This window comes from Vulpes vulpes, chromosome 15, assembly GCF_048418805.1.
Source record: "Vulpes vulpes isolate BD-2025 chromosome 15, VulVul3, whole genome shotgun sequence".
Lineage (NCBI taxonomy): Eukaryota > Metazoa > Chordata > Mammalia > Carnivora > Canidae > Vulpes > Vulpes vulpes.
Window position 1 is genome coordinate 12,215,739 of NC_132794.1, and position 27,809 is coordinate 12,243,547.

Sequence of the window (27,809 nt, forward strand, 5' to 3'; positions counted from 1 at the left end):
AACCACAGAAGCCTTACACTCAGTTTCTGTGAACAGGACACCACGTCCAGTGAAAATTTCCCAAGAATTTACTTATTCTTGTTGGACTGAATTTAGTGCAGATCAAGAGCCCGAGTCACCCTGCTTTCACAGTAGTTGCTGGAGCATCTCCATGAAGGCTGCTGGCCCTACCAGGTTATCCCCTCAGGGGCCCAATGGACGTGCATGAAGTCAGGAAAGAAGCCCAGGGAAACCCTGAGGACCCCCCGAAGACAGTACACGTCCTCATGGCCGAGGGTCTTCGTGAAATGACTCAGCTCTTTGGGTGGCTCCACGTATTACCACCCCAGAGCGGGACTCAAGGCAGAGCTGGCTCCAAACTGTGTAATAACAGCTGAAAAATGCACAGGGGGGACTTCCTGTTGACGCTTAACCCCGGGCCAGATGAGCCAAGGTGCCCCTATTCTCTCCCTCATCGGGCAACTTGACTCTGAGGAGGAGGGAGCACCTTGCCACGGTTCCCAAATGCCATTCAAAAGAGACACAAAATATAAAGGATCTCTTGATCTCTGGATGAAAGAGCAGTGCGCGGGGATGTTTCTGGCAAACAAACCTTCTGAACAACATCGGAGTTGTGTTCACAAATGCTAACTTGTCAGCTTGGCTATGGAAACATCCTCTTCCCTGGGGCCTGCCTGGCAGAGCCAGGCACCCATGTTGCAGGGTGAGGGTGGTGCCCACGCTTTGGAGCTCCAGGGTGCCAGGAGTTCATAGTTTCGCAAGGCAGGCGCTCCCTCCTGTCCTATTGGCACCCAGGAGAGCAGGGGACGGCCCGGGCACCAGGGACGGGTGGCCAAGGATGATGGGGTAAGGACCAGGGGCAGGCCAACAGGGACACGGCTCCTGGGGGGCATCTGAGGGGGAAGGGATGGAGGGCGGGGCACCCAAGCAAAATAACTGCTCTTCTCCAGAAGCAACATGTGGCCTCTCCTCAGGATGTGGAACCCACGTCCAGGGAATTCACTGGAACACGTTCTTTTGGCTACTCAGCTGCCATCTTTACCAATCACACGGCCACCCAGATACTACGATGCTTGGGATGGAAGCAATAGATGGTGTGAGAAATAGAAAAATCCTTATACTATCACAGTATTTTTGCATCTCCTCTCTGGGCCTTAGGGAGAGCCACACAGCAGTCATGCCAGTTCTATGATTCTGTTGTCTTCCTAGGAAATCTCTTTACCCACATTTCCTGTGGCCGAAAATAATCAAAGAGCCAAGAATAGTCCAAAATCACTATTGAAATACTAGCTCTGGGGATCCCTTGGTGGTTCAGCGGTTAAGCGCCACCTTCAGCCCAGGGCGTGATCCTGGAGACCCGGGATCGAGTCCCACGTCATCGGGCTCCCTGCATGGAGCCTGCTTCTCCCTCTGCCTGTGTCTCTACCTCTCTCTCTCTCTCTCTCTCTTTCTCTCTGTGTGTGTGTATGTGTGTGTATGTGTCTCATGAATAAATAAATAAAATCTTAAAAAAAAAGAAATACTAGCTCTGACCTCCTACACCAATTTTTGCCTAATACCAACTAATAAAAAGAAAGAAAGAAAAAAGAAAGAAAGAAAGAAAAAAAGAAAGAAAGAAAGAAAGAAAGAAAGCCAGCCAGCCTTAGCTGATCCCCTCTTCACTAATTCCTGATAGTATCCCAATAGAAGGACAAATCAGCCAAAGGCTGCCCGAAGTCCCTCGAAACTAGAATAACCTCATTATCTATGACCCTATGACCGGAGAAGAAAACCTTCTTTTTTTTCAAGACCACAATTGATGTCTCCCTTTCCAGTGAGTTCTCTGAGAAGTTGATCATGACCTCGGCTGTCTGCCTCCCTGTGGTTTCCACTAAAGAATCCACACCCTTCCCTCCCTACTGGGCTACTGAGGGGAGGGGTGGCCCTGGAGGTGCAAGCCCAAGAGTCTGCACTGCACTGAGGAGTGAGTGCCTCGGATAAACTCCCATCCAAGTGTGTTGAGGGAGCTCTCCAGGAAGGAGGAATTCCATCTAGACTTGTTTGGTGAAGGATCCTTTCGAAATGCAAATGGTAGCTCACCCATGAAATTGGTGATTTGTAGGAATTGGGGTTTTGATGGATGAGGTTTGCTTGGAGTGAACTATATAATCGTCAGCATATACACAGAGAGACAGAGAGAGGAAAGGGAGAGAGGGAGGGAGGAAGGCAGGAGGAGGAGAGGGAGAGAGGGAGAGGGAGAGAGAGAATGAGAGAGAACCATTTTATCATCTTAAAGCCTCTACGAAAGGCAGTACCTGCAATGTGGTGGGAGCCACACAGGCTAAGCTGTCTTCCCTCTGGGAGGCAGGCTGCTGGGTGTTACACATTTGGTAATCTTGCCCATAAAATGCCGATTGGACACTTATCGTAGAATGCCGAGGACACTGCAGATTCAAATGGTCCCCGTCACAGGCATAGGCGGTGTGGTTTTGCAGGAGTTTGGTTAGATAACCTGGAAAATATTCAGCTGGGTTACAAGAGGCCCAGGAACTCACCACTCCCCAGAGGTCCTGGGCTCCCCCTCGCAGGGAGGGGCTGGTCAGTCCGAAGATGGGAGGCAGGGCTTCCCTCGCAGCGCCCATGAAGGAGACCCCAAACCGGGCTCGAGGTGAGGCTGAAGGAGCAGGTGCCAGGTTTCCTGCCTGAGTGGTAAGCCTCGGTCTGGCATGGCCCACTGGATGGCTCGGAGGGCTCTTGCCCTTTGGGATTGGCCAGGAGCCAAGAAATCCTGAAGCATCTCCATAAAGCTGGAAAAAATTTCCAGTGGGTGTCCCTTGGGCATGTAGATGCCTGTCCCTGAGGAGATTTGGGTTGGCGGATCTCCCACTAGCTAGAGCCTTCCTGGAGTGAGAGGATGCCATTTTACGTTGGGGTGACACCCCTCCCCGGTCCTGGAGAGGAAACCAGGGCGAGGCCTCCTTCTCTGGGGTAAGGCCTGCTCCAAGGGAGGGGTGGGGGTGGGTGGGGGGACTGTCACAGGTTGAACAGTGTCCCACCACAAATTCAGCAACCACAGATGCCCCCTTACTTGAAAATAGGGTCCTTGCAGTTGTAAGTAGTTAAAATGAAGTCATCCTGGAGTAGGCTGGTACTTGACAGGTGTGATGCTGTCCTTAGATGAAGGGAAGGGACAGAGGGAACACTGTCACGTAAAGGCTGGACTGATAACATCTCAAAGCCAAGGAAACCAGAGAACTGCCTGCAGCCACCATAAGCTGCAAGAGGCAAGGAAAGATTCTTCCGTAGAACCTTCCAGAGGCAGCCTGGCCTTGCCACACCTTGACCTCAGGCTTCTGGCCTCCAGAGTCCCGAGGGAATGAACTTCTGCTGTGTCCAGTCACCCCCACCCCGGCAGTCATTGGTTTACAACAGCCCCAGCAAACAAACACAGGCTCCCAGTCCCAGCGGCCCTGGCTACTTCTCAAGCAGGCCGGACGAGCCACAGGGCCTTGGGCTCTGAGGAGCCGTGCGCGTGGCCTGGCAGGGGTGGGCGGCCTGGACCGCTTCTCAGAAAGGAGGAAGGAAGGTTTGTCTGAAATGCAGATTCTTTTCCTCCTTCTCACACCTCATGAGGTCAGTTGCAAGGCAGCTGGGAGGGAAGCCAGGGACTTTCTGGTGAGGTGTGTGGGAGACGGGTTTGGCAGGCCTTGGCCACTGAGGGGGCGGAGGGGGCCGTGGAGGAGGGCAGTTTCAGAACTCCCCTATTCCCACACAGACCGCCCTGGGCTCAAGTTATCCACGTTGAAATTTCCAAATCCTCTCAGACCCGGATTCTCTGCAAAGGGCACCCACTGCAGGTCCCTGGCCTTCCCTGAAAGACACAGTGAAAGGGACCGTGCCATCTGCCCTAGGTTGGTCACACTTGCCAACCTGAAGGTGAAGAGTCGGGGTGCCCACCTTCACATGTAACCCAGACCTGAGGTCTCTCACTGCAACTCCTTTCTTCCATTCCACCCTTGGAAGAAGGCTAAGAGGTCAGCTACCCCGACGTGGCTTCACTTCGGGAAGTGGACTCTTGCTTGAGCAGCAGATCTGACATCAGGCAGTGGGGCTGTGAGTCCGGGTCCTGCTGGTTGGAACAATGTCCTCACTCCCACTGGGCTCCCCGCCAGGCACCGGGAGAGAGGCCGGGCAGAGACTGCCCCCCTCGGTGGTCCAAGAGCCACAGGCCAACATCTTTATTGGGCAGACCCCAATGAAGCCATGAGTTGTGAAAGTTCCAACCTCCTTTGTGGGATCTCAGCTCCCCGTTATGAGCCACACCCCAAATTCAGGGTCACCCTGATGCTGCCCTCGGCTGGCACCCACCCCGAAGCTCCCCAGGCTGGTACCCCCACCTTGTAGCTCTTCAAACTCATCACTAAAACTTTCTTGCCAGGACACCTGGGTGGCTCAGAGGTTAAGCACCTGCCTTCGGCCCAGGGCCTGATCCTGGAATCCCAGGATCGAGTCCCATGTCGGGCTCCCTGCAGGGAGCCTGCTTCTCTCTCTGCCTGTGTCTCTGCCTCTCTCTCTCTCTGTGTCTTTCATTAATAAATACATTTAAAAATCTTTAAGGAAAAAAAAAAAGCAAACAAAACCTTTCTTGCACATCATTCCCCAGGACCACGCTGGATGATCAGCTAAAATGTTAAATTAATCCTGGGACTAATGGCTTGTCCAGCAGTCCATGTGTCCTCTAGCTAGATGAGGGAAGTGAGAAGGCTGTGGGAGTGTTGGAGGTACAAGACAGAAGGGGCCTGGGTCCCAGATTCCTGGAGAAGCTTCAAGGAGCCTTCTCCACAGACTGTTACATGAGTGGGGAAGGAAACTTCTGCTGCTTGGGCCATGACCTTTCTTCTCTCTGTCATGTAGTCCATCTATCCCCTATGAACAGAACTTGATCTCCATAGGACCATTTACATCAAAACATGACATGAGTGCATTGCAGTGGCCTGAACCCCGCTGCATGCCATACTGAGAGCCATGTTCTCGAGGCAGAAGCTCAATGTAGAGAATGGCTTCTAGAGGCCTCCTGGGCCCTTCTATACTTTGAGGGGAAAGGGGAGCCCCTCCCAGTGTGTCAGTTCTAACTCTACGAGGTACGGAGAAGATACTCCAGCAGTAAAATCTGCTCTAGAGTCAATCCAATTCCTTCTTCAAAAACTTACGCCTATGTGCAGACAATGGAAGATTATTCAGCACTAAAATGAAATGAGCTATAAAGCTGCAGAAAGACATAGAGGAGGGACACCTGGGTGGCTCAGCGGTTAAGCATCTGGCTTCGGCCCAGGGCATGATTCTGGAGTCTCAGGATCAAGTCCCACATGGGGCTCCCTCCATGGAGCCTGCTTCTCCCTCTGCCTATGTCTCTGCCTCTCTCTCTCTCTCTCTCTCCATGTCTCTCATGAATAAATAAAGTCTTTTAAAAAAAGGACAGAGGAGATGTAAATGCATATTATTAAGCAAAAGAAGCCAATCTGAAAAGGCAGCAGACTATATGACCCCAACAACATGACAACCTGGAAAAGGCAAAACTATGGTGATGGTAAAAAATAAAGACCAGTAGTTGTCAGAGGTTTGGGGGAACGGATGAATGAGCAGGGTGGGGCATGGAGGATTTGAAGGCAATAGAACTTCTCTGCGTGACACTCTATCGACGGACAAAGTCACGACACATTGTCAAAACCTACAGAACACAAAACGCCAAGAGTGAATCCAGAGTAAACTATGGACTTTGGTCCATATTGTGATGTGTCAATGTAGGTTCATCAGTGTAACACATTTACCACTCCGACAGGGAATGTTGATGAGGCGGGAGGCTGGGCTTGCATAGGGACTAGGGATATTTGGGAACACTCTGTATCTTCCCCTCAATATTGTCGTGTACCTAAACCTTTTGTACAAACCAAAGTATGTTTAAAAGAAAAAAGATTAAAACCACCTGGGCTTCCCCAGAATAGTGTTACCTTTGGAAGGAGAGGGGTTAGTAACAGAGAGGGGACATGTGGGTGAGCTGGCCAAAGCTCTTTTCTTGAGCTGAAGGGTGGATACATGTTTTACTTTGTGAAAGTTCACCCAGCTACACATTCGTGATAGGTGTGCTGTTTTGTGGGTAAATAAAACTGTTTGTTTAAAAAAAAAAATTTTTACCTACAGTTATCTGACCAATGCTTTTAAACCAATGAGGAAAGTCTAGACATCATGGAGCCTATGGAGGATTGACAGGACAAGGGCAGTGGTTGGATACTACGATCTACAGCCAACCGCATCTACACTAAATGCTACTCCAGAGTGATAGCAGGAGATGCTCGTGAGGACGGACACTGGCCTTCACACCTCAGGGTTCTCCACAGGTGCTTCCCACACCTCATTCTGATTGGCCCATGATGTCAGAAGCTGCTACGAGGTCAGGAGGAAGGACAAATCAGAACCACCCATGGTTTTCAGCAACATGGAGGACGTCAAGGACCTTTTCGAGAGGCAATTGAGATGGTGAGTGGGGACACTAGCCAGTTTGGAAAAGGTTGAAAACTGAGTGGAAGTGGAGGAAATCCCAGATGGTTCCTCTGGTAGACAGAAGAGTACCCTCCACTCCCAGTGATGTCCCCAGGTGCCCATACCCAGAGCCTGGGAACATGTTCCTTTGCATCGTAAAAGGGACTTTAGGGATGTGATTAAGTCAGCAATCTGGAGATGGGGAGGCGACCCTGGAGGATCTGAAAGGCTCCATATAATCACCAAGGTCCTCAGTAGAAGGTCAACATCAATAAAAGATGCGGCGGTGGAACCAGAGATTGGAATGATGCAGCCACAAGCTAAAGAATGTCGGTGGTTTTTAGAGACTGGAACAGGCGAGGAAGCAGATTGTGCCCTGAAGCCTCCAGAAGAATGCAGCATTGCCGACACCTTGATTTTAGACCTCCGATTTCCAGAGCCGTAAGAAAATAAATCTGTGCTGTTTTAAGCCACCAAGCATGTGATGATTTGTTACAGCAGCCACAGGAAACAACACAATTTATACAGATGACTCTTGAGACAACTTGGCAAAGATGAGGACAGACACAGGGCTGAAGGTATAAGAACTCATGTCCAGGGTCAGATTTTTAAATAACTGTGATTAAGTTAAAGCTAGGGGAGACCTATGTATGCATGTGTGTCTATAAATACATATGCAGATGAGCCTTAAGTTGCATGTAAATTATGTTTCTTACTGTGGGTTGAGGTTGGACACATTCAAAAGTGGGCATTAGCAAGAGGATGCTTGCAATGTTGGGAACGTGGGCTCCAAACTAGGAAATGAGCATAGGGAGGCCCAAGAGAATAGAGGTCTGCTGAGATCCAACAAGGTCAGAATGGGTGCAACCACACCGGCAGGCTGGAGAGGCAGGAGGTTGCACCCCACATGGTTCCGAGGTGGGGCAGTTGCAGATGATGGAAACGTCCAGAGGCGGCCATGGAAGAGGGTGTGAGAAGTGGGTGGAAGGGAAGGTTGCTGGAAACGAGGGGGCCCTCTGGAACAGGAATCTCCCAGGATAAAGGTAGGAACTGGGATGGAGCAGGAGCCTGCTGCCAAGGTTGAACAAGGGGCAGATGACAGATGACCCACTCCCCATCTAATGCCCTTTCCAATGTGCCATCCGGCCTCCCCACTGAGTGTGCGTGCTCTTTCCATTGCGCTGTGTAGAGTCAATACACCACATTTAGCCCATTCAGGCTGTTATAGCCAAACATGGCAGCTCAGATGGCCTATAAATAACAGAAATTCATTTCTCACCGTTCTGCAGGCTGGAGGCCGAAGATCAAGGTACCAGCATGGTTGGATTTTAGTTACGTCCCTCTTCCTGGTTCAGAGCTGGCACCATCTTGCTGCGTCCTCACATGGTGGAAGGGGCTACAGAACTCTGGCATCTCTTTTATAAAACATTCATGGGGGTAGGGAATCTCATTCATGAAGAGTCCACCCTATTGACCTAATCACCTCTCAGGGGCCCTACCTCCTAATGCCATCGCCTTTGGGGCCTAGGATTTCAACATATGAATTTTGGAGGAACTCTAACATTCAGACTATAGCGCTCAGCTTCTCCACACCTTGGTTTCATGGCTGATCCAAATGAGATTCCTTTTATTTATTTTTTTAAAATTTTCATTTATTTATGATAGTCACACACAGAGAGAGAGAGAGAGAGGCAAAGACACAGGCAGAGGGAGAAGCAGGCTCCACGCACTGGGAGCCCGACATGGGACTCAATCCCGGGTCTCCAGGATCGCGCCCTGGGCCAAAGGCAGGTACCAAGCCACTGCGCCACCCAGGGATCCCATGAGACCCCTTTTAAACAGAGACCACCAATGCAGCTTTATGTTAATGGTTCTCTCTAAATCAAATACCCCATCACGCTGGATCAGTCAAAAATACTTTATTTCTTAATACACTCAGCCAGAACTCTCGGGCCAGCTCTATGTGTGTGGGCAAATATTTACTGCCCTGAAAGAAGGTAGAAGAGCAAACTGTTAAGAAATCACTTCCTCAAAGGATCATCTGGAAAGGCCTGGCTGGGTTGGGCAAATCTTAGGGTAGTTTAGATAAAGGCTTTTATATTTCCCTTTGTTAAAAGGTAGATGGATAACTCATGGGGAAGGAGCCCCTTAGAGGGGCAGGAGTTCTCCTCTGTCTTCAGAAAGACAAGGGCAAGTCACTCTTGAGATTCTCACCCCTGTCACTTTTACAAGGAAACCCCATTTATCCAGAAAATATTCCAGGGACCAGAGAATGACCAGAATGTAAATGACTAATTTTTCAAGGAATCATGGGTGTGCTCCAAAGTGTTCTAGGAGAGGAACGAACATTACACAGGGGGAGAAAGGAGGTTTTATAGCAAAATGAGCTTGGGGTGTATGGGTTAAAATAAGGCGAACACAGTTCTTTCCCTGCAGGGCTTCCCAGAGCCACAGATACACCAATGCTGCAGCGACTGCAATTGTCACACAGAATTGACCAGCCCTCCCTTTTTTTTTCTTGCATGAATCATCTGAGGGTTATTGTTAAGCACACCATTCTTTTTTTTCCTTTTTAAAAATTTATTGATTTATTTTAGGGAGACTGAGAGAGCACACAAGCTGGACGGGCAGAGGAAGAGGGAGAGTGAGAATCCAAAGCAGACTCTGCACTGAGCTTGGAGCCTGACACGGGGCTCCATCTCACGACCCTGAGGTCATGACCCTGAGATCACAACCTGAGCCGAAACCAACTGTCAGACGCTTCAATAACTGCACCACCTGGGTGCCCCCAAGCACATCATTCTTGAGGAAACATCTAGAGTTTCATAAACCACAGTCAGGGCTGACAGCTGTGCTTAACTTGACCGATTTCAGGATCTCATATGGCTTCAGAATCCTCATCACACAGTATTGGGGGACAGGGAGAAGGAGCACACAGCAGAGGAGTAAACACCCCAGAGCAGGGTTCCCAGTGGGATGTAAGGTGTGGGACTGTGCCCATCATCTCTCAGCATTGGTGTCCTCATGCTTTACGGTGAGGATCAGACAATATCTTTATCAGCATCTTTATCAGCCATAACCCACAGCACCCGTCAAGGGGATGGCTATTGTACTGTCAACCCCGAAGAACACAAATCTCCCCAGAGCTCTTTGGTCGCTGGCAAATCAAACCGCATTCCCGGTCAGTCCTGTCTGCTCTAAGCACTGATGATGCTCTAAGTACAGTTGATGGTCTTACCATCAACTCAGAGACAAGTACACAGCCTGGTGGCCACCCTCGAGGTCCAGAACTGTCACTGCTCAGCCTGAGGGGAAAAGAACACCTTCCCTCTTGCCTGTCTTCCTTCCTTCCTCTCTCCCTTCCTTTCTTCCTCTTCCTCTCTCCTTCTCTTCCTTTCCTTTTTTTTTTTTTTTTAATAATTAAAGTTTACCAGGTGCCTGGCTGGCTCAGTCAGTGGAACACAAGACTCTTGATCTCAGGGCTATAAGTTCGGGCCCCACGTTAGGTGCAGAGATTTTTTTTTTTAATCTTTTAAAAAATAATTAAGGCTTACAACATTGCCAATATTTAGAACAGGCCAAACAAGCTGCGAATTCTTCCTCCTTCCTTTTCTGAAGGCAGAGCCCTCCATGAGAGTTCAGGTTTCCCGAGGGATGATGCTGCCTGAGTCACTTGAGGCACAGGATATAAGTACATCAGTTGCTGGCCTTACATCCGAGTGCTAAAGTCCTCTAATCACCGGGGGCCAATTTCCAATTTCCCCATCTTCCTTCTGGGAAGAGAGTAGAATTCTGTTGCCCTCTACCCTCCCCCGCTTATATAATGGGACAGCACCCTCCGGTGCATTAATGCTTTTGATAAGAGACTACACCCTTTTATTCACAAATACTCAAAGGTGTTTCTACATGTTTGAAGTTCCTTTCCAGAAGAGCATTTTTTTTTCTTTTGTGTTTGGGAGTGTGTTTAGAGAATTGGCAAAAGCAGGAGCAGGGGGCAGCCCGTGTGGCTCTAGGGCAATGAGTCAGTGTTTCTAAGAGAGCAGGAAAGGCCCCACAATGGATGAAGGGCTCATGACTGGGCACCACACACCCAAGAGCATTCAGATCTCTGAATGAGGTCAGTTTAGGTCATTTCTCTAGGGGCCAGGTTTGGCCCAAAAAAGTTGAACCTGGAGGTTAATTATGGAGAGAACAAGAGCCATCGGTGTATGTGTGTGTGTTGGGTGTTTGATGGGGAATCGCGAGGCTAGGGAGGACCAACGGCAGCTCTCTGATTTTGAGTGATGAACTGGTCCTGGTCCCAGAACAGACTAGAGGAGGACAGAAGGTGAACTGGGAGTCTCGATGGGGTAGGGACCATACATTGTCTTCTGAGCACGTGGGAGGGGCATATTTCCCACTCCCCCTTACAATCATGTGGGCCAGTAGAAAGTTCTGGCCAATGGAAAGAGGGCAGAAGTGATGTTTGCCACTTTCAGATCTGGCCCTAGAGATTCCATGTGACCCTCCACTCCCTCTCTCTCCCCATCTGCTGTCACATGTGGAAGACAGAAGGGACAAGGACAGCTCTGAGGATCCGGAAAAGATGGGGAAGGCACAAGATGGAGGGAACCTGGGTCCCTGAATGACTGCATGGAACACAGCCTCTCGCTTTACAATTACACTGGGTCACGGCATGAACAAGAACCCATCCTTTATTCTGTTATTCCCCCTAGGATTTGGGAGTCGTTTGTTTCAGCAGCTAGCCTACCCAAGTACTCCAGCATTCTCTCAATCAGTACTCATGTTGAGTAGAAATCTGCCAGGACTTTGAGAAGTACCTCAATTTTCACCAAACATACTGTGTTGGTTTGTGATGCGTATTGTTGACACCATTCCACAGGACTTTCAGTTCTCATCCGGGAGTCATTTATTTGAGTTAAGACCTTGCTGCAATTAAAGTGAGTTAAATTACTAATGCGTTAAAAGGGATTAGAGGCCTCATTAATTAGTCATCAGTCTCCGCAACATCACTGACTTTTTAAAAACTCCATTAGCAAAAGTGGAAAGCAGAGACAAGAAGGTTCTCAGGCAGGCGATATCCTTGGTTCTGTACACTGATGGATGGGGGAGAGGGCGAGGGGCTGTCAACACACTGGATGGCGAGTGTTCTTCACTCCAGAGTGTTGACCTTGGGTCAGAAGTGCCAAAACACAGAGGTGGTGGCCATGGGCTATGACATGGGGAAATCAGGCTCTGGGCCGACTCAGATCAGATGCTTCTTTGGGGAAGTTGAGTACAGCCTCTTTAGATCTCATCTGTAAAACCAGGGACACGCTTACTTTTTTAGAGGGTTGACGTGCAAGGGATTAGAAATAGCATAAGTAGGGCACCTTATATGGTGGCTGGCAGGTTGTTTTTCTTCCCTGAGGAGAGAGTGAGTGTATTAGAAGGAAAATAGATTGGCAGTCCAATCTCTGGAGGAGAGAGCCCCAGAGAAGGCAAGGACAAGAAATACTCCAAATACTCCACCTCTTTCCAGCTTTGCCTTGATTTGGCCTTGGGACAAAGACATCTGATAAAAGAGTAGATGATGTTTGTTTTCATATTCTATGAAATTGCCTCCCCCATGGAATGCTTGTGTGGCTCACTGGCTGAGCATCTGCCTTCAGCTCAGGTCGTGATCCTGGGGTCCTGGGATCGAATCCCGCATCAGGCTCCCCGCAGGGAGCCTGCTTCTCCCACTGCCTGTGTCTCCGCCTCCCTCTGTGTATATCTCTCATGAATAAATAAGAAAAATATTTTTAAAAAAACGGCCCCCAAAGAGGGGCTCATCTCCACGATGGGGGGGATTATGCCATCAATCATTTGTCCTCAGGTTTCAGGGTGCCATGGAAGCATTTTTCACAGAAATGAGTACAACGATCCCCGAAAAGAACCAGCTAAGTGCTAATTTGGGTTAAGTTTGCTGGCTTCTGATAAGCCACTTTTCAGCCTACAAATTCCTGAAATCCAGTTTCTGACCACTTTTTCTCAACAAAGTCAGCCATTCCCTTTGAGAACAAAACTGCTTGGTTTTCTTAAAACCAAATAAAAATGCTATTTCCAAAAGCATCAAACCTACAAACTTCCCATGTTTGCATTGTTCCAAGAGCATTTAAAGGAATCCCAAAGTGTACTGATTAAAATACTCTCAAACTTCTAATCATATGGGAAAATCTAACCTTGGAAACTGATTGCGAACCTTTGTGGAGTAAAGTGACAATGTCCCCTGGCTCTTTCTGTGACTTTTCCGCCTTGAGAAATGAATATCCTATATCTTTCAGGGATGCCAGATGGCACCCAGTGACCAGCTGCCAGGCATATGGAGACTTTCCCATTGCCCCCAGGACTTGGAATTCTTGTATCCAATGCTAGTTGCTGGGAGTCACTAACCCAAAGTATCTTCTATCTTGTTACCTTTCTCCTAATACATCCTTGTTTTCTCTATCTGCACACCTACCCTGTGATTCATCAAGCCCGAGACTTTCCCCTTTAGAATTACGTATATTTTTAAGTGGATTTTTCTGTGCAGATGCCCTGTGTCAATTTATGTGTAGGGATTTCGAATCCCCATGCCTGGCTAAGCATCTGTCTACACATGTCAATCCACTGTATGACTTTGCAACTCCCTCCCAAACAAAAACCTAATGTCCTTTTGTGATCAGGGTCCCTCATCTCCTACCATCCTCCCTTTGGCTATGGCCACAGTGGTCTTCTTGTTTCTTAGAAATGCCACCAACACTCCCACCTTGGGATTTTGCTTTGGCTGCTCTATTTGCCTAAAACCATCTTCTTCCAAATATCTATTTCCCTTCCTCCCTACACCCTGCTCTCTGTTCACAGGTAACCTTGTAAGACAGGCCTCCCCCGGGTGCTCTGCAAAGCAGCACAGCTAATGCACCCCCCATGCCTGATTTTGCTGTATTTCACTGCACAGAGATCTACTGTCAGCTTCCCTGCTTTTGAATGTAAGAGAGACTTTTTTCATTTGTCGCTCTGTCCCTGGCACCCAGAAAGAATCTGACATATAGTAGGAGGGCAGGGGATTGTTTTTAAATGCGTAAGAGAGTGAGGAAGACAGAGTAAGCAGAGCGAGAGGTGGTTAGAAGGGAATGAATAGCAGATTCTGACAAATGCTTACAGCAACTGGCATCACCCAGTACCTACACATCTCACTATGTAATTGTATCTTAAAACTTCAATTTTCCTGAGCAGTGATCGGGGTCATAAGGCTGGCCCCCTGCTAACCAGTTCCCCTTCTTAGGCTCCCTGACCATGACCTAGTCACATTCAAACACACCAATAAAATGCCTCATGCCTTTGCTTGTGACTTCCACCTAACCCCCAGTAAAGGCCTTTGCCTACAGGTGCTCTCTCTCTCAGCTCCCCACCCTGCTTGGTTGAGCTGCTCCCTGGGCACTCTTCCCATATGGCCCCCTGTGTGGCCTCCATGCCTCTCTCCTCTAGGACCTGTGAGAATAACAAACCCTTTAATTTCTTTTGTTTTAAGATTTTATTTATTTATTCATGAAAGACACACAGAGAGAGGCAGAGACAGAGGCAGAGGGAGAAGCAAGCTCCCTGCAGGGAGCCCGACATGGAACTCGATCCCGGGACTCCAGGATCACACCCTGGGCCAAAGGCAGACACTTAACTACTGAGCCACCCAAGTATCCCTAAACCCTTTAATTTCATATGCCTTCCTTTTTTTTTTTTTTTTAGATTTTTTTTTTTTAATTATTCATTTATAAAAGACAGAGAGAGAGAGAGAGAGAGAGGCAGGCAGAGACACAGGCAGAGGGAGAAGCAGGCTCCATGCCAGGAGCCCAATGTGGGACTCGATCCCGGGTCTCCAGGATCACACCCTGGGCCAAAGGCAGGCGCTAAACCACTGAGCCAGCCCAGGATCCCTTCATATGCCTTCCTAAGTATAATTTCCATGGACATGATGGAGTGATCCTGGGAGAACTTAATCCCCAATTTACAACACAGTAATATACCATATTGTATATACATATATGTATGACATATACCATATATATATATATATACCGTAATATACACACATATTTTCATATATATACACAGAAAAAGAAGGGTACAAATCAACTGATTAAAAATTATTCCAAGCATGCTGTGTTGGGCTTGAATTACAAACTTTTTTTTATTAAGACTTTTTATTTATTTATTCATGAGAGAGACATAGGCAGAGGGAGAAGCAGACTCCCTTCAGGCAGCCTGATGTGAGACTTGATCCTGAAACTCCAGGATCACACCCTGAGCCAAAGGTAGATGCTCAACCCTCAACCGCCGAGCCATCCAGGCATCCCTTGAATTATAATCTTATGATCATGCTCACTATTTTATTCTGAACGGGTCCGGCAGGAGCTCCTTCACGCTTTTCAACCAAAGTTTTCAAAAATCCCATAAAAATGAACACCTTGTTTGGTAATCAGGTACTAAACCCAGAAAGTTATTCAGTGAACACCATCTGGATTAGGTTAGTGTGAAGGTAACTGGATCAATCCCCATTTGCCTCAAGCACCTAAACGGAATACGTTTCCTTTTCTTTGGGATGCCAAGCAACCCCCAAACTACACAGCCACTTGGCGATGAAGGAGGGGGATCGCAGTGCATTTGATAACTTAATGCAACTTTTTACCAGCACTTGAAAGTCAGATATGAAATCTACACTTGATCTTTCCTGCTTGGAACTGGCCAAATTAGCCGCTCTATCCCCCTGTACAACAAAAGGCTCTCAGAAACACTCAGGGAAGCTGACCAACCAGAAGGCCCCACATAGCCCAGCCCAGGGACGGCCGTGGGGGCGGACAGGTGCTGCCTCCCTGCCCGCCTGGTAAACAGCCTTTCAACTTCAGATTGCTTTCTTCGTGTCTGCCCACTGCCGAAATGTGTAGGATGATCAAGGGACATGGGATATGCTCAACGTCGAAATGAAGACTTCAGGGCATGCATTTTGTGCTGCAGTCAGTTAATTGGAAAATTATAGAGTGATTTCACTGCTCATAATAATGAAACCTTTTTTTTTTTTTTTTTTTACCTTTAGACATGATGATGATGTTTGGTGAGTAGCACCATAAATCTCAGAAAGCTATTTGGAAGGTCCCAGCAATTAGATTTAGGAGCAGGACAGGTTTGCTGTACTTGGGGTAGAACGAGTCTTGTTTCCTAAGCAGGGGACAAAACCAGAGCAGGCAAGTTTCTAAAAGTTGAAATGAATGTAAATAGCGTATCCCAAAGGCTGTGCTTGGGCCCAGTCTGAGTGACCTTACATCCGTTAACAGCCTCCTCACTGGATCCGTGGAGGATTTTGGACAGGTCATTTGGCTTGCCTGTTCTTTGGTTTTGAGTTAGAATTAGGGGAAGTAACAATATTTCTCTCTTTGTATTTCACAGACGCAGGGGAGGCTGGACAAATGTAAAGAAATACGGGCGCCCACATAGTAGCTGGGCTGGCCTGGCCATGCTCTTTATATTCCTCCTTAATTGAGTCCCTGGCACATTCCCCCCCGGGGATGGATTTAAAACTTCCCCGGCAGGCTCAGCTGCACCAAATGGCTCTGGTGGGGGTGGGGGGCACACTTCCCTAATTCTCCTAGAAGCTGCTTATTTATTCTTCTGTATCCCTCCACTGTGGACATTTTTTTCTGACTGTCCTCATTTATGCCTGCTATTCGTAATCTGTTACTTAATTTTACATACAACCATTTATTTATTTTTTTATCTATTTATTTCTTTATCTATCTATTTATTTATTTATTTTTAGGATGGCTACTCTTATTTATTTTGTTAATAATAAATTTATTTTTTATTGGTGTTCAATTTGCCAACATACAGAATAACACCCAGTGCTCATCCCGTCAAGTGCCCCCCTAAGTGCCCGTCACCCAGTCACCCCCACCCCCCCCACCCTCCTCCTCTTCTACCACCCCCAGTTCGCTTCCCAGAGTTAGGAGTCTTTATGTTCTGTCTCCCTTTCTGATAGTTCCCACACATTTCTTCTCCCTTCCCTTATATTCCCTTTCACTATTATTTGTATTCCCCAAATGAATGAGAACATATAATGTTCTTCTCCGATTGACTTATTTCACTCAGCCTAATACCCTCCAGTTCCATCCACGTCGAAGCAAATGATGCCAGCTGAGTGATTATACCTATTACTCTTTTTTTTCGTGAATCATACCTTTTAAAAAAAATTTTAAATCCAATTAATTAACATATAATGTGTTAGTGGTTACAGAGGCTGAGGTCAGTGATTCACTATATAACTTATATAACACCCAGGGTTCATCACATCACATGCCCTTCTTAATGCCCATCACCCAGTTACCCCATCCCCCACTCTCTTGCTCCCCAGTGACCCTCAGTTGGTTTTCTATAATTAAGAGTCTCTTGAGGCAGCCTTGGTGGCTCAGCGGTTCAGTGCTGCCTTTAGCCCAGGGCCTGATCCTGGAGACCTGGGATGGAGTCCCACATCAGGGTCCCTGCATGGAACCTGCTTCTCCCTCTGCCTGTGTCTCTGCCTCTTTCTTTCTGTGTCTCTCATGAATAAATAAATAAAATCTTAAAAAAAAAAAAAAGAGTCTCTTATGGTTTGTCTCCCTCTCTGATTGCATCTTGTTTTATTTTTTCCTCCCTTCCCCTATGATGCTGTTTTGTTTCTTATATTCCGCATGAGTGAGATCATGTAACTGTCTCTCCCTGACTGACTTATTTCACTTAGCATAATACCCTCTAGTTCCATCCACATCGTTGCAAATGGCAAGTTTTTTTTTTGATGGCTGAGTCATATTCCATTGTGATATATATCTGTATCACATCTTTATCTGTTCATCTGTTGATGGACGTCTGGCCTCTTTCCATAGTTTGGCTATAGTGGACACTGCTGCTATAAACTTTGAGGGTTCAGATGCCCCTTCAGATCACTACATTTGTATCTTCTAGATAAATACCCAGTAAGGCAATTGCTGGCTCATAGGGTAGTTCTATTTTCAACTTTTTGAGACCCTCCATACTGTTTTCCAGAGTGGCTACACCAGCTTGCATTCTCACCAACAGTGTAAAGAGGGTTCCCCTTTCTCTGCATCCTCGCCAACATCTGTTCTTTACTGACTTGTTCATTTTAGCCATTCTGACTGGCATGAGGAGGTATTTCATTGCACACCACTCACTTCTGAGCCCTATTTTATCTCCTTTATTCTCTACCACCCCAAGAGTTCTTCTCTAGTTACTGGCTCCTGTTATCTTCTGGAAAGTTAAGTTGAGGAAAATCTGACCCTAGTCCCTGACACAGGCAGCTGATTCTTATTATTCACCGATTCCATATTTGCAAATCCACCTTCTTATGAACATTTATTTGTAACTCCCAGATCAGCAGCTGCAGGCCTTTCCCAGCTTGAGAAGTTGTTGTCAGCAAAAAGGCCCAATCCCAGCTGAGGTGCGGGGACACTCTACCTTCTGGATTCAGCTCTCATATCAAAACAAAATATCCTTCCCATGGTCTGTTTGGTACCAGTGCTTTTCACATTTTTGTGCTTGGTGTGGGTAACTGTGCTCCAAGCACAGTGCTGAAATACCATCAGGTGTGCCTCAGCTCCAGAAGGCTGGGATGGGCCTTGCAAAGAACATGTGTGTGCTAGAGAAGTTTCCCGCAGGCATGAGTTAGAGCGCTGCTGGCCATGAGTTCAATATTAACAAATCCCCAATATATGTTAAATAAGGTGTCATTCAACAGAAAGACACATAAAAAGAAGTTATATATTTCCCTATGAACAACTGTCCAGTATTTGTTAATTCGGGTGTCGTAAGGCAGTGGCTTATGGAATATAACCCCCTCACATAATGAAAATCAGGTGTGTTTATATACGAACCAGAGTAGGATTTATTTATCCATGTAATTACTAGTCTCCTAAATGGTCACTGTTCGTATGTAATTCCAACATGCAGAATCACTCTGGGATTGCCTTCAGAGCCCCTCTCAATGTGGCAGGACTTTGTCTTTGATTTTTATTTTTTTTTAATTTTTATTTTTTTTAAAGATTCTATTTATTTATGAGAGAGAGAAAAAAAAAAAAGAAAGAGAGGGAGCGAGAGAGAGAGACAAGCAGAGGGAGAAGCAGGCCCCATGCAGGGAGCCCAACGTGGGACTCGATCCCAGGACCCTAGGATCATGCCCTGGGCCGAAGGCAGTGCTAAACCACTGAGCCACCCAGGCTGCCCCTGTCTTTGATTTTTAAAAGAATATAATTATATCCATTCCTACCATTTTTTAATAAAGTTCAACCTTTGAAAAAAAAATCCTTGCCATCTCCTTGCTCTTCTGATCCTCACACCAGCTCTCCGAGATGCCAGGAGAAGTCTTTGACTCCGGCTGCATGGAAGGTGGCACAGCCCCTGGTGATGGGGCCAGAACAAGGTCCCCCTCCAACTCTGAGCCCAGAGTCTCTTCTCTGGGCTCAAAGGGCTCCTCACTAACCCTGAATCCATGGCTCTGAATGACAGAAGAACTCACCTCTTCTCCCTCTACGCTTTGTTATAATATTACGCTTAATGCTTAAGCACAGGGGGTGTTTAAAACACTGGGGACAGAGAAGGGGCAATAAAACCAGCATTTAAAACACACCCAAGGGGTCAAGAGGTCTTCCAAGTGGGAGGTGACACCGGGAGAAAGAGCGGGAGCCAACCAAGTGAAAATAAGCCTTGGGCATCAGGGACAGATGTGCAAAGCCTCAGAGGGCCTGTGTAGACATTCAGCACAGCTGGCCAGGGGGCAGGGTATGAGGTCAGGGGCAAAGGCTGAAGAAGTATGCAGTGCCTAGCTAACGAGTCTGAATTTCCACCTAAAGAAATTCAGATAGGAGCTACTGCAGGCTTGTAGGCAGGTGAGTGATGCTGGTCAGATTTATTATTCAGAGAAACCCTTCTAGTGGTCTGTGTTGGATGGATTGGAGAAACCCAGGATGAAATTAGGGTAGTGGCAATCCTGCTGGGGAGCACTGATGCAGCCCTCAGCTAAGCTCCCCGCAGGAGGATCGGGTGGGAGGGGCTGAGACCAGAGTCAACATCGGGGGCCTATGACCAGAGCATTGCGTACTGCCCCACAGTCAGAAGGCCCCACACCTGGTTTAACGCTCTGCTGTCATCATCTTGAAATTCTTCATAATTTAATATTTGAACTCACGTTTTGTAAGCAAAGTCCGGATAAGACAGTGGGGCATGTGCATGGGCAGAGGAGGCACCTGCACTAGGAGATGCCACCCTTTCTTGTCACTGTGTTCTCATGGTGATTTGAGACGCCCTGAGCATAGAATTCTGGTGGACCCACAATGGCAATGCTCTCAGGAAAACTCAAAACGAGCATCAGTTAGGCATATTCTGTCCAGGACGGTAGACAGAAATGCAGACAGCAAGCACCGAGCAGCCACAGTTTCTGCCAGAATCAGGATTGGCTTTGAGGGCCCCTGGGTGGCTCAGCGGTTGAGCGTCTGCCTTCAGCTCAGGTCGAGAACCCCGGGGTCCTGGGATCGAGTCCCGCATCCGGCTCCTTGCAAGGAGCCTGCTTCTCCCTCTGCCTATGTCTCTGCCTCTCTCTCTGGGTCTCTCATGAATAAATAAATAAAATCTTAAAAAAAAAAAAAAAAGAATTGGCTTTGAACAAAGAGGGAGGCAATGGCACTGTGAGAAAGAGAATGGACAAGGAGCCCCGTCACAGCCATCCTTCCTTGGGTCACAGCCTGTGTGAGCCCGCTGCCTGTGCTGAAAACGAGGACGGGAAGGAACGGCAAAGTCAGGGGAATTTTCAGTCCTTCCCCGCACACCAGTAAGCCAAAGTAGAGGGCGGCAATGAGTGTGTAGTACAGGCGCACATTGTGAGTTGTGTCATTTCTGTAATCCCATAGATTCCTTCAAGCTCTTACATCTGCACTTAAAACTGGCATCTCCTGGGGTACCTGGGTGGTGCAGTCGATTGACCATCAGACTCTCGGTTTTGGCTCAGGTCATGATCTCAGGGTCATGGGATGGAGCCCTGGATCAGGGTCCATGCTCAGCTCAGAGTCTGCTGGAGGTTTTCTCTCTCCCTCTACCCATCCCCATCCTGTTCTCTCTCTCTCTCTCTCTCTCAAAGTAAATAAATAAATAAATAAATATTTTTTTAAAAACCAACTGGCATAGCCCAACATGACGATGAACAGTAAAATCTACATGAATAACTTAAAATGCTCATTTTCTTGACTCAGAACAACATGAAGAGCAAATACACACACTCTGATGAGCTGGGAGAGAGACCACAGAAGGGAGGAGAAAACTGCCTATTTTAGGACTCCAACAGCACATGCCCCCTGATTTCTGAGCGAGGGGCTCCCCTTTTCATTGTGCACCAGGCCCCGCAAATGATGTGTGTCCAGACCGAAATGGCAGTTGATTTTGGTCCTAGAATCTGGACTGGGGAGGGGGAGGCAGGTGACAAGGGGAGGGAGGGATGCGGCACAAGGGACAGGAAGGACACAGTGAGGACTGGTGGCACAGGCACCTGGGAAGTTCAGCACCCAGAATGCAGGCTCCGTGGGAGTGTTCTGCGGGGGGGGGGGGGGGGGGTTCCTCGGAGCGCCCTGGGTCGGAGGCCCCCAGAGGAGGGGTCCAGCAAGTCAGCTGGCAGCACTAGCGGTGGTGGCTGGAGCCCCGGCCCCTGGGAAATGGCTGGTGGCAGAACCGTGGACAGGACGGGGACAGGATGGGGACTGGGGGGGAAGCAGATACTCAAGAGATGCGGCCACCAAGAAGGCCCCAGAAAGGAGCCTGAGAGGGAGAACCACGGAAGGAAGGGCCAGGCGGGGAAGTAGGTGGACAGGCAGTGGCGGATGTTCCAGGGTTGACCAAAGCGGGGCTCGAGTAGCCGTGAGCAAAGCGCCCAGTCCCTCCCTGCCTTGGGGGGGTCATCTATACCGTGAGGACAGTGACAGCACTGCTTATGGGAAGTGCTTGTTTCTTTTATTTTTTTTTAAGATTTTATTTATTTATTCATTCATGAGAGATACACACACACAGAGAGGCAGAGACACAGGCAGAGGGAGGAGCAGGCTCCATGCAGGAAGCCCGATGTGGGACTCGATCCCGGGTCTCCAGGATCACACCCCGGGCTGAAGGCGGCGCTAAACCGCTGAGCCACTGGGGCTGCCCAAGTGCTCGCTCCCCGAAGCTCTGCTGCATTAATTCCTGCAGCGCTGTATCTCAGCACCACAAACTGGGTGACTCTCCACAATAGAAATGGACCCTTACACAGTTCTGGAGGCTGGAAAGCAGGGATCAAGGGGTCCACAGGGCACACTCCCTCTGAAGGTTCTGGAAAGGACCTGTTCCAGGCCCATCTCCCTCATCTGGTGGTTCTTTGGCTTGGGGAGCATCATCGTAACCTTCACGTAATATACTCCCTGTGCACGTCTCTGCGTCCCAATCTCCTCTTTTGAAGGACTCCGGTCGTACTGGATTGGGAGCCACCCCGATAACCTTGTCTCAACTCAATTACTTCTATAAAGGTGTTCTCTATGAGGGAGGTCCCATTCTGGGGTAGCAGGGGTGAGGACTCCAATATACCTTCCCGGTGGCAGGGTGGGGACAGTGAGTGGACACAATTCCACCCATACCTGCTCTCTATAAACCTGCTTCTTTAGGGGATCCCTGGGTGGCTCAGTGGTTTAGCGCTGCCTTCAGCCCAGGGTGTGATCCTGGAGACCCGGGATCGAGTCCCACATTGGGCTCCCTGCAAGGAGCCTGCTTCTCCCTCTGCCTGTGTCTCTGGCTCTCTCTCTCTGTGTCTCTCATGAATAAATAAATAAAATCTTTAAAAAAAAAAAAAACCTGCTTCTTTAGTAGCATTACCTCCATTAGTTCTTGTTTTGTGCAAAGGTATGAGGAAGAGACCAACGAGGGGCAGCTGAAGTTTTGGGAACCACACGTGTTGTGACCACGATCTCCGTGACAACATGACGTCTATCGAGCAGCCCTCAGCTGCCCAGGTGAAGGTAAATATGTGAAGCAAGGAAGGGGAACAAAGAAAAAGGAATGACGCATTCTGATAATGAGCCAAAGACAACCCTGGGCAAAAAGACGATGAAATCAAGCAAGGAGGGAAGGCCACTCATTGCCCTGTCTTTCCCATGGCTGCCCAGGAGCCCATGGGGGAACTGGGAGATAGGGGGACAAAAATGAACACCATCCCCTTCTCAACTTCAGCCAATGCACTGTTCCCTAAACGTGCACAAAAGGGAAAGCAGACTTCAATCATTTATTAAAATAAATCATAGGGGGACGCCTGGGTGGCTCAGTGGTTGAGCATCTGCCTTTGGCTCAGGGTGTGATCCCAGGGTCCTGGGATCGAGTTCCGCATCAGGCTCCCCACAGGGAGCCTGCTTCTCTCTCTGCCTATGTCTCTGCCTCTCTCTCTGTGTCTCTCATGAATAAATAAATAAAATCTTTTAAAAATAAAAATAAAATAAGTTTAGTCTGCGGAGTAAAAAGTCTTCCGAGCCAGCAGCAAAAGGGGACAACTTCCACTAACTGAAGTTTGTTCGTTCGTTTGTTTATTATTGGAGTTCAATTTGCCAACATATAGCATATCACCCAGTGCTCATCCCGTCCAGTATCCCCCTCAGCGCCCGTCACCCAGTCACCCCAACACCCTATCCACCTCCCCTTCCACTACCCCTTCTTCGTTTCCCAGAGTTAGGAGTCTCTCATGGTCTGTCACCCTCTCTGATACTTCCCACTTATTTTCTCTCCTTTCCTGTTTATTCCCTTTCACTATTTTTTATATTCCCCAAATGAATGAGACCATATAATGTTTGTCCTTCTCCGACTGACTTACTTCACTCCGCATAATACCCTCCAGTTCCATCCATGTCAAAGCAAATGGTGGGTATTTGTCGTTTCTAATGGCTCAGGAATATTCTATTGTATATAGACACCACAGCTTCTTTATCCATTCATCTGTCAGTGGACACCGAGGCTCCTTCCACAGTTTGGCTATTGTGGACATTGCTGCTAGAAACATCGGGGTGCAGGTGTCCCGGCGTTTCACTGCATCTGTATCTTTGGGGTAAATCCCCAGCAGTGCAATTGTTGGGCCGTAGAGCAGATCCATTTTTAATTCTTTGAGGAACCTCCACACAGTTTTCCAGAGTGGCTGTAATAGGGAATCCAGAAATGGCCCCTCCAATCTATGGTCAACTAATATTCGACAAAGCAGGAAAGACTATCCATCGGAAAAAGGACCGTCTCTTCAATAAATGGTGCTGGGAAAATTGGACAGCCATGTGCAGAAGAATGAAACTAGACCATTCTCTTACACTAGACACAAAGATAAACTCAAAATGGATGAAAGATACAAATGTGAGACAAGATTCCATCAAAATCCTAGAGGAGAACACAGGCAACACCCTTTCTGAACTTGGCCACAGCAACTTCTTGCAAGATACATCCATGAAGGCAAGGGAAACAAAAGCAAAAATGAATTATTGTGACTTCATTAAGATAAAAAGCTTCTGCACAGCAAAGGATACAGTCCACAAAACTAAAAGACACCCCACAGAATGGGAGAAGGTATTTGCAAAACGGTAAGAATCGCATCTGACCTGGAGATAAGCAACAGGTAGTAAACAGGGTGAGTCACGGGAAGTGTCAAGCTGGGTATCACCCTAACAGCAGGTATTTCTGGGGCTTAATCTGGAAGCCACTGGCTCCAGCGGAAAAGACAGATGGAGCCAGGAGGCAAGTCAAAGCATAGAAAGCAAGTGAGCGGCTCTGATGTAGGCGGAGGGTAGAGAAGGGACTCGTGGAAGTCATCGGGAGGACAGCAGGGTGGCCTCTCAGCAAAGCCAGGGACAAGCAGTCTCCCGTCCGTGCCTCTCTCCCTAATCCAGACCCCACCCCCGCCCCATGCTCTCCTGCCACTTGGTCCCAAAGCCAGGAGCAACCCTGGCACTGCCTTCTGCAGAGCGGTTCCCCTTAGCAAGGCTCCGGGGCCCAGGCCCTTTCCCTCTGCCCCCTCCCCTGCTCTAAGACCTGCCTGTCCTGAGCTGAGGACCCTCGCAGCCTTGCCAGAGCATATCTAAAAGGCCAACTAAAAGGATCAATGAGCCCTGGGGAGCAGGGCTGGCGCTGGCACCTGTCATCTGCAAGAGGGCCACGCCCACCTTTCCCATCATCGAAGCGTGACATCTAAGTGACATCGCGTTCCTCCCCACTGGACGCCCTGAGAGCACAAGGTCACCACGGTGACCATCCCGCAAAAATGCACGAGCATGTAACCAAGAAGAAACAGGAGACAGATCCCAACTCAGGGGCTTCCTATAACGGCGACCGTCTTGTAATCCTCGCAAAGGCCAACGTCGGGAAAGGTAACGGCTGAGAGACTGTTCCAGGTCATAAGGACCCTAAAGAGACAGGAGAGCTGAAAAGCTCGCTGAGCTGGGATTTCCTTTTGCTCTCACCTACGTTATAGGGACGACCGGTGAAACCTGAACGAGGTGTGCAGATCAGAAAACCGGAGTGCAGGGGGTTCGTTTCCTGATTTCGATCACTGTTCTCCATTAGGCAGGTTCCCATTCTTGAGGAACACACAGAAGGGTTTAGGGGCAAAGGGCATCTTTCCTGTGCTTTGCCAGGAATAAAGCAAATGTGATAAAATGGTAACATTTGGGGAATCTGAGGGAAGGGCATAAAGGAAAGCTCTGCACTATTCTTGCACCTTGTCTGTGTCTGGATAAAGCATAATAAGTATTTATTTAACATGTAATAAACAGAGAGATGGATTAAAAAGTGGGCAGCACTTTCTCAACCTCGGTTGCCCATCAGAGTCACCTCAGGAGATTTAAAAATACCGATGCCTGGGACGCCTGGGTGGCTCAGTGGTTAAGCATCTGCCTTTGACTCAGGGCGTGATCCTGGGGTCCTGGGATGGAGTCCTGCATCAGGGTCCCCGCAGGGAGCCTGCTTCTCCCTCTGCCTATGTCTCTGCTCTGTGTCTTGCATGAATAAAAAAAATAAAAATTAAAAAAAAAACACCTGATGCCTAGGTTCCAGCTGACAGATACACATTCACTTAGCTCCAGACATTAGTACCTTTGAGAAGCGCCCCCAAACAGTGACAAGCAGCCTGTGGTCTGGTCAGGGGAGCGGGGAGCTCTGAGCTGGGGTCTTTCTGAGCCCTCTCAGCTCTGCTTCCTGTGAGAGCTGATCCTGAGAGCAAACACAGTAACTCAAAACTGTGGAGCAGGGTCCTGGGTCCTATCTTGGTCCTGCCACTAACAAGCTGGGAAACGTCCTGGCCAGTCCCTTTCTGGTGGCCTACCTGCGTTCTCTCCCCTCTGGATGAGACTGACCAACAGCTGCCTCGAGGAAAAATCATTCAATAACTCTTGCCTCCCTGGGTCCCAGTGCCCCGAGGTGGGTTAACACAGTCCCAAATCCTTGTGACATCCACAGGGCAGAAAAAGAATTGGGTGAGTAGGGTTGGCTGATTTCTGGTATTGCTAGCAGGTTCCATCACAGTTTGGGTGACTCCCTGCAGGCCTCTCCCTTCATGGACTAAAGTCAGAGAGGGCTCTCGGGAAAGGTGCTGGAGGAGGCAGGAGGACACCAGTCCTCCTCCAAGCAACGGGGAGGCAACTGGGGAGGCCAGGCTCCTGGGGGGCAACCGAGCATCTGCCACTGGTCCCTACATGAGGCAGGCCTGACGGAGGCCATGTGGGAAGAAGGTGCTAAGAAAGGCCCGAGGCTCTGCCCTGATCCCAGACCTCAGCCTCTGTGCTGCTTGGATGGTGGCCCCGGCCACACATGGCTACTGAGCACTTGAGACGTGGCCAGTCAGAACAGAGATGTGCTGCTGTGTCAAATACACACCAGACTTCCAAGTCTTTGTAAGCCAAAAAGAAATGTAAAAGTCTCATTAATGATTTTTAACATATCGGGCCCCCTGGGTGGCTCAGTCGGTTAAGCGTCTGCTTTCAGCTCAGGTCATGATCTCAGGGTCCTGGGATCGAGCCCCAGGTGGGTCTGTGCAGCAGGGAGTCTGCTTCTCTTTCTCCCTCAGCCCTTCCCCCCACTTGTCCTCACTCGCACTCGCTCTCTTACTCTCTCTCAGATAAATAAAAATCCTTAGAAAAAGCTTTTTTGATATCTTTACTAATGTTGAAAAGATGATACTTTTGATACTTCGGGTTAAATAAAATTTGCTATGGAAATTCATGTCACCACTTTCTCTTACTTTTTCCAACGTGGCTACTAGAATATTTAGTATTACATGTGCGCATTGCATCATATTTGTCTCGCACAGCTCTGGTCTGAAGTCTACACATTGCCCTTTATGACTTATTGCCCTGGTTGAATCGTATGACAGTCCAGTGGATGAAGGGGTTAGGATGTAATAGCATCAGGCCTGGACCCCAAAAGCCCAGCAGTGAGAACCGCTTAAAACTTTCCCCTATGGTTCTTGAGCTTCTGTGATTCCAGCAAATTCACTCTTCCCCACAGCCCACTGAAGGGCAGATATGGTCAGATAATGTCCATTCTTTGAAGCTTGCAAGAACAACAAATTGATAATTATATTAATTTACAATCTAATACTCAGCACTGCCATTTTAACCCAATCTGTGAGACTGAGCCACAAACATTTGGTGCTTTTTTTTTTTTAACATTTGGCATTATTGTTTTTTAAGATTTTATTTATTTATGAGAGACACATAGAGAGAGGCAGAGACATAGGCAGAGGGAGAAGCAGGCTCCCTGCAGGGAGCCTGATGCGGAACTCGATCCCGAGACCCTGGGGTCACGACCTGAGCCAAAAGCAGATGCTCAACCACTGAGTCACCCAAGGGTCCCAACATTTGACATTCTTAAAGTAAAGCTTTCAATTAATATATCAGACCTTATATACTCCACCTAATACTTTATCATCCCACAGAAAGAGAAGATGTGGGTGATAAAGATAAATGGTGCAGAGAGACTCAAGTCTACATTCCAGAAGGTTCCACAAGATTCCAGGGAAGTCTTCCCTTTGGGTTTTGTTTGCATGTCACTGTCCGACTGCCTTCTAAGGATAAGAGTCCTTTAGCTTCTGTGTGCATGTGTTTTAGCTACACAGACAGCACTAATTAATTAAGACATTCCCTCTGGTCAAGTCTTCCTCACACTAACAGGCCTGAGGCCATGGAGAGCTGAGATAGGTTTATCTGTGTTCTGTTTCCAGAGACTGATCT

General features: G+C 48.2%; 1 protein-coding gene across 7 annotated transcripts in view; it reads right to left on the reverse strand.

The window, feature by feature from the left end:
- EVA1C (eva-1 homolog C) overlaps positions 1 to 27,809 on the reverse strand; it is an 80,550-nt gene that overhangs the window by 39,706 nt on the left and 13,035 nt on the right. For 6 of the 7 annotated variants that reach the window (XM_072740848.1, XM_072740847.1, XM_072740846.1 and 3 more), the window contains exon 2: positions 2,295 to 2,491. The exons of the other annotated variant lie outside the window; for it this stretch is intronic. In XM_072740848.1, coding sequence (XP_072596949.1) covers positions 2,295 to 2,491 — 197 coding nt within the window. The remainder of the gene's footprint in view (positions 1 to 2,294; positions 2,492 to 27,809) is intronic. 7 annotated transcript variants of the gene reach the window in all.